The 14,478-nt window shown below is 40.5% G+C and overlaps 1 protein-coding gene across 1 annotated transcript in view; it reads right to left on the reverse strand.

Annotated features, from left to right (window-relative positions):
- The window catches only part of stab1 (stabilin 1), a 166,746-nt gene that overhangs the window by 13,159 nt on the left and 139,109 nt on the right, over positions 1-14,478 (reverse strand). The window contains exons 68-69 of the mRNA XM_039612026.1: positions 2,545-2,694; positions 1,991-2,095 (exon numbers count right to left, since the gene is read on the reverse strand). Of these exons, the coding sequence (XP_039467960.1) occupies positions 1,991-2,095; positions 2,545-2,694 (255 nt within the window). The remainder of the gene's footprint in view (positions 1-1,990; positions 2,096-2,544; positions 2,695-14,478) is intronic.

Below are 14,478 nucleotides of genomic sequence, written 5' to 3' on the forward strand. Positions count from 1 at the left end.
GTGTGTTTTTCAATTCAGGTATGCTTTTACTGCATTTTAAATGTGTTTGGGATCATTCTCGTGCTTAAAAAATAAAGTTGTTGCCAGTCAGATTATTTCTAGATGGTATTGCATGTTGGATTAAAATCGGACTTCTTTGAGCATTTGTTAAATTTACGTGTGAGGAATTTAATTGAGTGAGTGGCAATGAATACCTGCGCCTGTCAAATGAATTAATTTCTTGTGAAATCATTTTTTCTCATGCGCCACTTTTGACACAAATATAATTCCATAATGCTCCTCTTTTTTTCACCTGGCACTATATATTTATGTGTTACTACAGGCTACAGTAACAGAGTGCAACATTAAATCTCCCGTCACCCTCCTCTTCCTCTGCCAGCTGCAGCTGTAGGGCCTAAAACTTATTTTGGTTAAAACCTCCCACCTTCCCCTCAAGTGCACACAGACACATGGAGTGAGGCCTCTTATCTCTGAGAAGAGGCAGGCAAGGGGCTGCACATCCCAGGAAACAGGCGAGATGTGGAAGAAGACTGTCTAATATGAGGATTTGTGAGTCTGCTTAGGATGTCAGCTGTACCTGTATGTGTGGCATGATGGATGGTGGAAAACTCCCTGTGTGAACTGAAAGGGTGTAAACATGGGGAAAACCCATCCGGGGGTGGAGTAAAAGGTGATGCTTTCAGATTCGGTTTGTGTTCATAACACATTCTACTGAAGTTCTCCTAATTTACTAAAACGCAGACTAGTCGACTAATCTTAAAGAACTAAACAGTCAAACTTGACAATAAACTAATGAAAAAGCTTAAATATGATCCATAAAATACAGTGTGTGTACTTACAAGCCATTTAAAACTGTTAGTCACATTTTATTATTAAATCATTATTTTAAATGTTGGTCAAATTTATAAACACATGCACACAGTCCCAGATTAGTCTGCTGTGTGAGGCTAACATTAGCAGCCTTCTTGCTTGCAGGTTATTGCTGGATGAGGCTTTATATTTCAGTGAGACAACTGTTCATTTTCTGCAATGCAGAATAGCACCAGATTAGCGAGCTGGCAGCAGCTAACTGTGCTGTAAAATATGAAAAATTAGTATCTTGGTGCCAAATAGTGAGGGCAGCATTTTTTAAATATGTCATCCAGCCGTTTGCAAACGAATGACAGCTGCAGTCCACCACAACACAGTGCTCAGAAAAACTAAAGGAACACTTTGAAAACACATCAGATCTCAATGAAAAGAATAAAATCATGTATCTCTATCTATGGTTACCTACATATATGGACTGGGTAATGTGGTAGGAACAGAAAGATGCTACACTGTTTGATAGAAATGAAAATGACCAACCTACAGAGGGCTAAATTCAAAGACGCCCCAAAATTCAAAGTGAAAAAATGATACAGCGGGCTAGTCCTGTCGTGGTTCCGAGTCTGTTGCTTAGAGTTCTGTGGTGTCCGAGTTTTGAAGTTCTGTTTAAATATCTTTAGGTTGTTAGGTTCACATTTCATGTATTATTCTGGAACTCCTGTAGTAACTTTCTTGTCTCAGTTACTTTCTTCTTATGTCCTGTTAATTTTCGTCTTGTCTCTGTATCTCTCTGTGGTTTCTGATGTCATACTGAAAAAAAAGGGGAAGAGCTAAAACAGTCTGTTTCAAACTGAGGATGACCTGAGGGGCTGCACCAAGAACCAGTGTAAGACAGATATAAATTATTTTGACCTCCGAGTCAAGCAGGGTCACTCTAGATTCTTTTGGTGCTTTTTTTAGCCCTTATTTTCGTAGGACAGCGGAGAACAGACAAGAAAGCTGGAAAAAAGGCCAGGAGGAAGACCTGCAGGAAATGGACCGAAGGCAGATTGGAACTTGGGGCTCTTGGCATATGGGTCGCCTGCTCTAAGAAGAAAAACCTGTGCACACAGCTATCTGAGAAACACTCAGAAACACAGAAACGTGTTGGATCTCTGTTTAAGATAAAGCACCTAAGACTTACCTCAAATGGCTCAGCTAAGGCTCTAGAGCTGATGTAGAGAGGGTTGGGGATGGAGACCAGTGTGGGTTTGGGCCTACGTCCTGTTGCACCATCCTCATCATCATTCTGTGACAGAGAAAAGATGACTCAGTGTTAATCAAAGATAAAACTAATAATAATTCACAGCTTAAGTATGTCTTGAAGGGAAAAAAAAAACCTTTATTAGCTCATCAAAACCTTGTAAGTGCTTTTTAGCAGATTTAACTTAAGTTTCCATTCATGCATTGTTTTTATGACCCAGTTAAATTTATTTTGACTCCCCATTCATTTAGACTGGAGCTTCAAAATAACTGCCCAGAGGTGTTACCAAATCAAGTGGGAAGACATAGCTCTAGAGGGACTTAGTTATAACTCTGGTGGGGAAATAATCTATGAATCACATGCAACTAATGAGGCAAAAATGTAAAAAATAAAAATACTGTAACCAGGACAACAAAGAGCAGTGTGTGTGTGTGTGTGTGTGTGTGTGTGTGTGTGTGTGTGTGTGTGTGTGTGTGTGTGTGTGTGTATCTTACTCTGAAGTAGTGGAAGCGGAAGGCATCAGTCTTGTGTTTGAATACATAGCAGCCGAGTGCAGCCAGTGCACACACCAACATCAACATCACCAAGATGGCCGGCACTGTTGTGCTTGAGTGGGCGTGGCCTGTAGAGGTGTCATGGTAGCTCTGCAGAGGATGTGAGGAAAAGACAAGAATCAGTAAAATAAAACCATCTAATCCTCACCACACACGCTTCTGTTTGGCTCTAATCACTATGACAACAGCTACACTTTTCTCCACTGTTGCCATGGAGATGTGATTCTGCTGGGTCATCACTACCAGCTTCATTTTCCCTGAGGATGATAAAAAATTTAATTGATGGATTAAAGCACAAGGATTTCAGTTATTGTGAAGGTCGCACATTGACTCAATACACAAACAGTATGTTGGTTCACACTGAAGTTGTTGAATAGCTCCCCATACATTAGAGCTTTTCAGTGTTTGTGTATTGCTGGTGTTGGGTCTGCGCTTCCACACGCCCCGCTGGTTTAGAAACTTATTCCCGTTAACGACAAGGAAGCAAGACAATCAGCTTTAACTGGTTTTTACTTGCTAGCAAGGGAGGCTGGTCGGAACCAGGCTCTTGAAGCTGAACGCTCCTCACCTGTCTCCTAGCCAATTTCAAATAAACAGCCTTCCTTGCCGCCCTTTTATTGAATACAGTGAATACAAGCACCACCCATTGTAAAACCCCCCTATGGTCACAAACGGTTAAAACACTGCGTGTGTGTGTGTGCAAATGCGAGAATGTGTGTGTGTGTGTGCGTAGGTGCATGTGAGTGTGTGTGTTTGTGTTTGGGGGTGCGTTTGTGCGACCTCCTGCCCACAAAAGGGTCATAAAGGCAGGAGAAGACAGAAGCTTCACATAGGACGTCCCTATAATAAAACACTACAGCCTCCCCCACCAACAAACTGGCTGGGGAGGTGGTCAGAAACAAAGGAATGTCTTTGATCATACAGTTTAAATTAAGACTTACAAATTTAAGTAACACAATGACAACATTTAACAATTTGACTCCAACAGCTGGTTTCAATTTAAATTAGTTATCTGGAAATATCTGCGCAGTCATTTCTGGTGTTCTCCAGTAGAGCAACACCTGTTAGCAAAGTGACATCATATTAAAACCCAAGTTTTTAGGACAATACATCGAGCCATCGATCCATCCAACCATCTGTCTCTTGCGCTTATTCTCATTGGCAGTTCCACATTGGTAACCTCTTCTCCTGAGCAACTCATGCTGGAGATAACAGATGAGCAAACACTAAGACATAACCCACTGAGGAGTTAATTACCTGAAAAGTGGCAACAACATTTTCAGTAACTTATTAACAAACTGCCTAAACCCTTGCGGCCCTTTTTCCTAGCTTTCTCACCTTACCAAACGGCAATGTACAACAAAAGTGATGTCACATCCACTGGCACAAGCATCGTTTTGGTGTTCTTTCAGCCGGCCATACACCTCTTTATTTTTTGTAACCTTGTGTGTTGCGAGTATATAATATGTCTGTTTCGCTGTCATTTTTATGACATATTGGTACAGAAGCTCGTGGATTCGCAGGTTACACAGATGAAGATGCAGGAGTTTGAAAAGATGATAAAATGATTTCTTTGAATCCCTGTTTGTAATTCATAAATAATTAAATTCAGTTTTACTTATATAGTGTCAAATCATGACAGCAGCTAACTCAATGTGCTTTATGTTGTAAGGTAAAGACCCTACAATAATACAGAAAAAACCTCAACATTAACATCTGGAGGATAAAAGAGGACTGTGTAATTAACCTTAGTGTGTGAAGAAGACTCCCCATTTACTTGAATAAACTGGAGTCTATTAAATAGAAGTAACCACTGCCACGCAGTACATTTAATACCTGAGGCAAGTTCAAATCTTTTTAGTGAAATGCAGAACAAGAACAGACATGAGTCCACTGTCAGAGGCCATAAGAAGATCATTTGTAACCTTCAGTAAAGCTGTTTCTGTACTGTGATGAGCTCTGAAGCCTGACTGAAGCAGTTAGCCTGACATCTAACTGCTGTTAGCTGTTTTGCAACTACTTTTTAAAGAATGTTTGAGATATAGGAAGGTTGGAGATTGTCTTGTAACTAGACAAGACTGTTGGGCCAAGTAATGGCTCTTTAAGTAATGATTTAATTACTGCCACCTTAAAGGCCTGTGGTATCTAACATTTTAATAGAGATAGATTAATCATATTTAAGATTGAAGCATTACTTAATGGTAGGACTTCTTTGAGCAGTCTTCTAGGAGTGGGGTCTAACAGACACATTGATGGTTTGAAAGAAGTAATTATTTGAACTTAACTCAGAAAGATCAAATGGAGAGAGTCTAAATGAATATCAGAAGCACTGAAAATAATAATGTGTTACATCTAAGTAACACAGAAGTAATAATAGAAGATAAAAAGATGGCTAAGCATTTGTTGCCTGTTTTCTCTGAGCTACTTGAAGAGATAGTGCAGCAGAAGCATCCCATCATGGGAAACTTCCTGTCAAACAGTGGTGATATCCCTTGGCTTCCTCTGAATACCACAAATGGAGCTGTTGGTAGAGAGGCACCTTTATCCAAAAGCCCCTCTGTCTTTGTTGACCCCGACCCTCCACTCCAATGCAGACCTAGTATCTCTGATAAATGTTCCACAGCAGTGGTTTTTCTCATTGAGGTCCCTCAATGCCTCTTCTATACTAAAGGCTTCTCGATTTGAGCTAGAACATGATGTGACAGCTAAAACAGATACCATCTTGTTGGAAGTAATCTGTATTATAACTGACTACATCCTTCATCTCCACAAAGTGGTCATACAGGCTACTGGGACAGCCTCATGTTCTGATTGGGTCTCATGGTTCTCCCAGAGCAGGGACTAACTTGGGGTCACCTACCTGAAGACTAAGGAAAAAGTGGCACCCAAAGTCTGAACACTGGAGAAATGGTTACAGAAAGAAAAACGTTTTTAATTTCAACAAAATTCAGAAAGCACAGATTGAAGAACAAGGACAGATACTGAGAAACAGGACTATAAATACACATTTATAACACAGTGCAGAAAAATCAGGGAAGCACTGAGGTAAGAAGACAAAGACAGGAAGTAAAACAAAAGATGTACAATGTGAAGCATATACTAAAACAAGGAAGGAAGGAAGGAAAAACATAGCTAAATAAAGACAAGAAAACTTTGGGGATGGGGAAAAGGTGAACAGGGGCAAACAGGGAAACAGAGTAAATAAATGAAGAGGAACAAACAAACAAGCAAAAAAACAACAACACACAGTCCAGCCATTCATCCTTTATTAAGGATGAATGAAGACGACTCAGCAGGTATTAAAATAACTGTAGAGAGAGTAGCAAATCTGTCCAGATCTAATCATGTTGTGGTATCTGTTTGATGTATTTCCACTAAATGCCAGAGAGTCTATTAAGACTGTGACCATGTGAAGATTTATCAGAGTTCACGCTGTTACTCTGGACAGCCCATCGTTCACCATGCACTTATTTCCGCTATGGCAGCATTGCACATCACAGCAAACATCAGAAACTGCTACAGGTCAAACTGGGATAACCAAACACTCTGACTCTAATAGACTTACCATATAAAGACTTAAACACCTGCTAGATGAACAACATTAAGGATTCAGACAACCCCTAATTTATCTCTCTCTAGAGGACAGTGAGGGCCCTGCTTAAAAAATACCTGATGCTGTTAGCACATTATAGTCCACAAGCATAAAAGAACCCTATTATTTAAAATATCATCAGGTCTAGCCCCTGTATTACCTTGTTCTCAATCATAAGCATAATCTGCAGCATTAAAGAAATATTATGCCATGCAGAGGCTGAACTGGGAGAAAATAACCCAGATCATCTGGGTTACACAACATTAAGCCTTGTTTATGGTCACTGCATTGGTTGCCTCACATGACAAGTGTGCCATAATCATTTATACTGATAATTTAAGCACACTGGACTCATTGCAGCCTTCTAATGCAGGATAAGTGTCCAAACTAAGGAAAAACAAAACACTGTATCAGTGTCAATACTGCTGCAGCATCTCCATCACTGTCATCTGATAATCTCTAAGCTTCCACAGCGATAGATCATTGAAGTGATGATAAAGAAGACCTGCAAACTGGCCATACTTTGTGTGCCAAGTTACAAAAACCAGCTTGGCAGGTGTCAGCAGTTGTAAAGTCTTTTAGTAGTATAAAGCTTATTTACTTAACACTGGTATTGGACTGATACTCATTATTGGCAGATATCTTATCCCAGTGTTTCCGTATCTTATTTTTTATTTGTGGGGGTTGGAGTGGTATTTGCTATTCAAAGGCTAGAAAATAAACCTTCTGAATGGAGAATCTATCATCTACGCAATGTTGTGCAGTAGGTTGTTTGCAGCTTGCAGGTACTTTCAAGCCCATTTTCAGCAGGTTTATTTCCAGAGTTAAGCACCTCTTAGAGTCCATCCTGTACTCAGTTTTTAAACGCTTCTGTAATAAGTTTTGCAAGACAAATTAAGTAAAAACGGTCTTCAAGTGTTCTCCCACATTACAGAAAACTTTGTAACTCCCCATTTACTTGAATAAACTGGAGTCTATTAAAGACTGAGGCAAGATGACTGGTTCAAACAAAAAGCAGCAGGTTTTGTCTATAATGTGAATCTCCTTGTGATCAGGATTTGTAGCTCTGGCAAAAAGAGTCTCTAGAATAAAAGCCAATTTATGATATTTGACACTGATCTGCTGCTTCTGTGACACTTGAGTGTGGTTAGTTGTTTTTGCCTGACTCAAAGCTGTGATTCAGACTTCAGTAAATGCCTGGTGGTTTCTAAAGTTTCTGAGAATCCAGCGACCTTCTGTAGATGTGTGATAACCTGACCATGCTCAGAGGAGGAGACCATAAAAAACAGCCTGTTTTGGGTTAATCCCTGAGGCTCCACAGTGTCTCTACTCTTACACTTGGGAATATGCTTAAAATAAAAATGTCTTCTATTCAGCAGATATTTAGGAATCTGCAGCTGCAGCAGTGTTTATGCCAGCAGGCAGTGATGGTTTTAAACCTTTGAAAACACATTTGAATAATTTACTGCCTCAAATTAATTAAATTGTGCCTTTTTTAAAAATTTGTTTTAAAATGTATGACTTGACTCAGCCCTTCTTTTGCACAGCTAGCTCTCATCATGCAGAATTAAAAAACTAGACCCTTTCTCTACCTGAACTCTAGAAAACAGCAGGCCTATAACTGAAGCTCACCTGTATTTCTTAGTGTCGAATAGCTGAATCACATTTAAAATTTGTGCATAATCCCAGATAATGAGTTGACAAAAGCTGCAGCTGCTCATTAGTTGGGCAAAACAGGTTGGACCACCCTATAAAACAACTTGTTAGCTAAGTGATGACGTACTGAACCTGCTTCTTGTTACTAAAGGTGGTATCTTTTTTCAGCTGCCATTCTTAGGCTGTACAGGTTTATATTAGCACTATTCACAGGTACTATGTCTTCTATTTTCACCTTGGAGATCATCAATGAACAGAAGTGGTAGCCTATGACACCAGCAATCAGCCACCTACACTTCATCTAAATTCAAAAAACATTTTTTTCTTTTTGTGCACTCGTGTTACAATCAGCTGATTTGATTGCATGGAGGACAAAAATGGTAGAGCGTCTTTTCGGGAGTAGAGATATGGACACTACTTGTATTCATTTTTTGCACAAAAGACATGGCATGATGGTGAAACACAAACTGCGTCCAGGGCAGAAACAAGACAACTTTGCCTTTTTGCAAACATCTGCACAGAGAGCATGCTAATGCAAAATTAACCAAAAACAGAGTGATATTAAAGCCGAGAGTATGTGGATCCGAGCACAGCACCCAGAGCCTAATCTTCAACAGGTAGCAAACTGATGAACAGTCAGGTTGCAGTCTCTGCTTTCTAACTGTTCATGTTTCTATGGTAGAATCACTGTGGTGATCGCTTTGAAGTCTCTTTGGGCTCATTTTGAACTTTGCTTTGTGTTATTGATTTTGTGTTAATTATGAGAGAATACATTTCAGTTCATTTTATGGAGTAAGGAGAAATTAGAGTAAGAAATAATGTAACAAATTACTCTCTCCAGGGAGTAATTAACAAACTGTATTATTTTAAGAAAAGTAATGAGTAATATGTAATACATTACTTTTTGTTGAGTAATGATAATGACCCTAACACTGGATGTTCATAACTCACATGATGGCGGGGTGAGGGGATGCCTCATAACAGATTCACACAGTGACTCATGTCACCATTAACAGCTCACATGATTATAGCGAGGCAAAACAACTAAGGGCTTAAAACTTGAGACTCTCCATTAGTTGTTTTAGAAGTGAAGAAACATCTCAAATGAGAGGTTAACCAAAAAGAAGTCCAGCTGCCTTCATTTCAAGTGTTTAAGGTGGCAAAAGTTTCAAGTAATGAGATCTGTGTGAGCCAAAAGCTCAGGCTTCAACACATCTATACTGTCAGTTTCAGATCATTGGTTTACTCTGGGATATGCATTATGCCAAAGGAGGCGGATAACAGAAGCCCCACCCACCTGCTGTTCAAACCAGCCATTCAGAAGAAAGTTGACTTAAAGTAATAACAGGTTCTTTCAGCAGCACTAGGGCGTCATATCAACACCAAGAATATGATACATGAGGACTAAGACAATAATCGCAATATTTAAAAAAAAAAAAGAAAAGAAATATCCATATGTATTAAAACCACAATATGGTTTTAATACACATTATAATAATACCATAAAATAAGGGGAGATGTGTTGCAGAGAGCTGGTATGACAGAGGAGCATGTTAGGGATAAGGTCAAATGGAGGCATGTGATCTGCTATATTGACCCTTAAAGGAGCAGGGTCAATATAGCAGAAGAAGAATATAGCGGAAGAAGAAGAGAAAAGTTGAAACAGCTTGTTTTAGACAGACGGTGAACTGAAGGGCTCCACTAAGACCCACCATAAGATGAATACAAATTTTAACTCTAAATCATCCCAAGCTACTCTATTAAAGCCCAAGAACAGAAATATGGATTTTGAAAAGAACATATTCACTCCCCTTTCTCAGCCATGTGTCTTGTTTTTCCTGTAGTTCCTTCCTTGTATTTCTGCGTTCTTGCTTTCTGCCATATTTCCTGTGTCTGCCTTTGTTTTCGTGAGCATTCTGTCTCCCTATTGTCTCCTTGTTTTCCCTCCAGCAATTCAGAACAATGTTACCGTAAAGGGAGAAGAGCTAAACTAACTTGCTTCAGACAGAGGACAAACTGATCGGCTGCACCAAGGCCCAGTGTAAGATAAACGAGGATTATTTTGAACTGAAATGACAGTTACTCTTGTAAAGCCCAAGAATCAAACTATGGAACTGGAAATTTGCCTAATAGGTTGACTTTAATCTGTTCCATTTTTTTCACTGTTAAAGTTCAGCACATGAGAAAGATCTGAGATGAGAGAGTGTGAAACCACCTCAGCCAACAGTCAGTATGTGGAGAAGTGGATTTAAACTGAGCACTGTGGATTTTGGGTGATTAAATAGCTGTTATTTTGCCAGCGGTTCCATCAAATGATTCTATTGTGACCTAGTCGTCATAATTTGAGTCCCACATCATGAATATTGATCAGAGTTCTGATGTTATCTGAAAGAAAATGCAGCAGATTGAATCTTCATTTCCTGGAACCTGTTCCAAGAAACTAAACACAGCCATCTGCTCTCTGCCACTACCCCCCCAGCAACAACACACAGCAGCCTATCAGGAGGCGCTGCACAACAGAGCGGGAGGTTGTGGAGGTGCCTCCTGGTGGCTATGGTTAGAACTGCAGCTCTTCTCGATACAGCAAGCACCTCATCTCACTGTTAACAAGCGATAGAGAGAAAAACTGTTTCTTCTGTGCAGCAAAATGTTGCTTTACACTCTGGGAGCAGGAGGATTTAGCACTTCTGCTGTTAAACTGGGCCTATTGAGCTTCCCTGTATTTTCATATATATACTGTTATCATGACCAATGCTCACATTAAACAGTAGGATATCCTTAATATGGCCACCTCAGGCTACAAGAGTAAAAGGGAAGGTTTACAACATGGTAGTGAAAAAGACAGGAGGCCGAGCTTGAGGTGGAGGAGCTGAAGATGGTAAGATTTTCATTGGGAGTGACTAGGATGAATAAGATTAGATATGAGTGTCGAGACAATTTAGACATGTGCAGGACAGTGACAGTGGATATACTAAACAAAGGATGTTGAAGATGGAGGAAGAGGAAGCCCTCAGACGAGGTTCATGAATGTAGTGAAGCTGGACATCCAGAGAGTTGGTGTGACAGAAGAGCCCACGGTTTCAAGGATGTCCTCATGTCGAACACAAGGCCATAGTGGTGGTGATGTTAGAGTCAAGTGACTGTGTTGTATAGTAGTATATTAGCATAGTACTACATACTATAGTATAGTACAGTAGTCTTGTGTACCTTTCATAAAAACACACCATTTATTCTAACTTCTTAAAAGGAATTTTTAAAAAAGCCAACAATAAAACAGTTTGATGAAAATAAGATTTTTTTGCATCAACAAGGTGATTCCCAAAGAGCTGAAAACTGAAAACTTATCTCAGTGGTGTGCACTGGTGTGCACTACTGGTAACAGTCTCTGTGTATCTGAAAGTCATTCCCTTAAAAAACATTCAGGCCTGACACAGGACATGAGAGATGCATCTGCCCCTTCAGCTGATCCATTACTGTTCAGTGAAGCGTCATCAGAAATGTTCTCAGTGGAAAAGTGGCAAGACGAAGAGAAACAGGGAAGAAAGTCTGAAGAATGCAAAATTACACAAGAACTAAACTGGGCGACAGCCAATAGGACTCATGTTGCAAGTTACGCAAAGGTGTCCTGGAGACAGTCAAGCACTGAGTAGTAGGATGTAAAATGGAAGGTGGGACCATGCACACTGAGAGGCACAACGAATTGGCTGGTAGAGTGTACAGAAACTTCCGCACCACCACTAAAGATGGTTGACAATAACAGGGATAAGGTCCTGTGGGAATTCAAGTTCTAGGCAGACAAGCAGCTGCTGGCCAACCAGACATAGTGATGGTTAATGAGGAGCAGAAGACCGGAGTGGACAGCAACTTAAGGCAGCGGTCCCCAACCTTTTTTGCGCCACGGACCGGTTTATGCCCGACAATATTTTCACGGACCGGCAATAAGGTGACACGGATAAATACAACAAAATAAAACTAGTGCCGGTACCGAAAAAAAGAAGATTTATTCATAACACACGTGAAAAGACCCAGGAAAACCGAGTTAACGATAAAAACGATAATAAAATAATGCTAAAAACCGATAAAAACCCTGAAAACCATACATTTTACACTTGAGCCTCAACTCTCGCGGCCCGGTACCAAACGACTCACGGACCAGTACCGGTCCGAGGCCCGGGGGTTGGGGACCGCTGACTTAAGGGAAGGAGCACAAGAAAATAAAGCAGGGGCTGAAGGAACAACTGGAGCAGATGTGGAAGGTAAAGTGGTCCCAAGTGGTAATAGGAGTATTAGTAGTTTGGGGCTGTAATCCCCAAAATAGAAGAGTGGCTCCAGCCCAGCATCAGAGGTCTCCTTCCAGAAGAGCGCAGTCCCAGGAAAAGCCAAGATACCTCTGGGAAAGGACCCGAACTTCATTCCACACATACCACACACACACACGCGAGGGACAGAGTGTAATTTAACCTCGTCCAAAAGCTTTCACACTCAAATGATATTTTCAGTTCTAAGACCTAAACAGGGCTCTAGAGTGCGACCAATTTGGTCGCAAATGCGACCAAATTTTTCAGTGGTGCGACTAAAAAAAAATATTTGGTCACACCAGTGCGACCAAATATTTTCGCGTAACAAAACAAAACAAAAATCTCTGCAACTGTCCGTGTGGTCAACAACAGACACACATTATGCCCCTATCGTGGACTAAATCAATCAGAGATAGTCAGGGGCGGGACCTCTCTGATTGGCCGTGGTCCAGTTGAAAGTGCAGGTGGAAGAGAGAGGTGAGTAGCTTGAATAAAGCGATATCAATTCATTAACGGATTCCACACAAAGACGTAAACACAGAGCGGACCCGACGCATCAGAATCAGCTTTGTCTTTCTCGGCTTTCTCACCCCATGGCCCAAACACGGACATGTCGGAGCTTAGCGATTCTGATGCGTCTGGTCCGCGCTGTGTTTCCTCTTTTTTGCGCTGATTCTGAGCTGCAGGTTTTGTCTCTCCAACCAAAATTCGCTGAGCCAGCAGCAAAAGAAGCAGCAAACTACGCTTCACATTTGATCAATGTCGTCATGAATTCCCTCTTACTTTTGCTGTTTTGCTTCCACCACGATAAAAATCCCATTTCATGCACAGCTCCCTCTCTCTCTGTACTTCAAGAACAGTTTCCCGTCTCAAATCTCTGTTTTCTGCATTATTCATTCGCTTATTACCCACCAGTCTACCGTTGTTTACAGCGCTGTCGGCCGCTGTCTTTTTCTTTTCTTTTTCTTTTTTCACTTAAATGACCTCGGACAAGAAAGCCTAATTTCTGCTGTTCAATACTGAAGAAATTTAAACTTCTTAAAATTATGCAAAATTGCAGAATATTGCAGAATATTTTAAGGTTATCTGCTATAAAACGCCAGACCAGGAAAATCTCCTTCATGTTTTTCTGTGTTTTATTCTCAGTTACTTTGACACAAAGGCATCTGCTGTGATGTTCACACCTCTGATGAAGTCTCACATGTATCAGTACTGATAAATGATCAGAATTATAATATTTCTGACTGTCTGAGGCTAAATTGAATCGAATCAGGACTTTGAGAACCGGAATCGAATGGATTATAGAAATCAGTGATGATACCCAGCCCTATTGAGCAGCCTAGGCCCGACAGAAGTGGATGTAGCTGTGGGTAATAAGAAAAGATGAAAAGAACTATTGATAACTTTTGTGTTAAGTTAAGGACTGATCCGTCTGAAATTCATAGCCAGCTCTGACACGGTGCCATCAATCTTTGAATGCTGAAAAAACAGCAGTGTATCCAGAAAACACATTATATGCTGCAATAAATGCACTGCCCAAGTGTCCCCTCTCCCCACTGCCTTTCAGCAGCAGGCAACAGCAAACAGGTCGTCAGAGGAGCCAAGATGATGATTAAGTTTAACATTTTCTACAATATTGACAAAGCAATTTAAGCACAAGTTTGTTAGTTAATAATTTAGAAATGAATATTGTCTGTATGGACTTCCCCCCAAAGAAAGTGCACATGTAAAACTGCGGTGTTAAGCGATGCGGTTGAAAAATTTGAGTGCGCCTAACTTTTGTGCCGGTACGCCTAAATTTTTAAAGTTAGGCGTACCGGTGCGCCCATGGCAAAAAGTTAGTCTAGAGCCCTGCTAAACAATCTTAGCATGTTTAAGCTAAGATTTTAACGATGCTACCACCAACTCACACTGCACAGCACCCCAACTTGAAACAGTCGTGCTTAATTTTCTGAAAGGAAAACTGTCTCAGGTATTTAACCCCTAGCACAGAGGTCAGCAACCCTTGGCATGCTGCTCACAAGCCCCTGAGCTATGGCTCCCCAAAGCTTTGAGAAAAAACAAAAGATAAATTCTATGAAACTATATGAAAACGAACCCGGAGCCTTTTCGAAAACGATGACGCATTTTAGTCATGTGATGCAGTCATTGTGACCAATTAAACAAAGATAGCTGAGTGCATTATACAGCAGTTGTTTTGTTTGCTCTCAATTTTGACAGCCCTATTAAAGATTACAGGGAGTGCAGAATTATTAGGCAAGTTGTATTTTTGAGGAATAATTGTATTATTGAACAACAACCATGTTCTCAATGAACCCAAAAAACTCA

This window comes from Oreochromis aureus, linkage group 5 (genome assembly GCF_013358895.1).
Source record: "Oreochromis aureus strain Israel breed Guangdong linkage group 5, ZZ_aureus, whole genome shotgun sequence".
Classification (NCBI taxonomy): domain Eukaryota; kingdom Metazoa; phylum Chordata; class Actinopteri; order Cichliformes; family Cichlidae; genus Oreochromis; species Oreochromis aureus.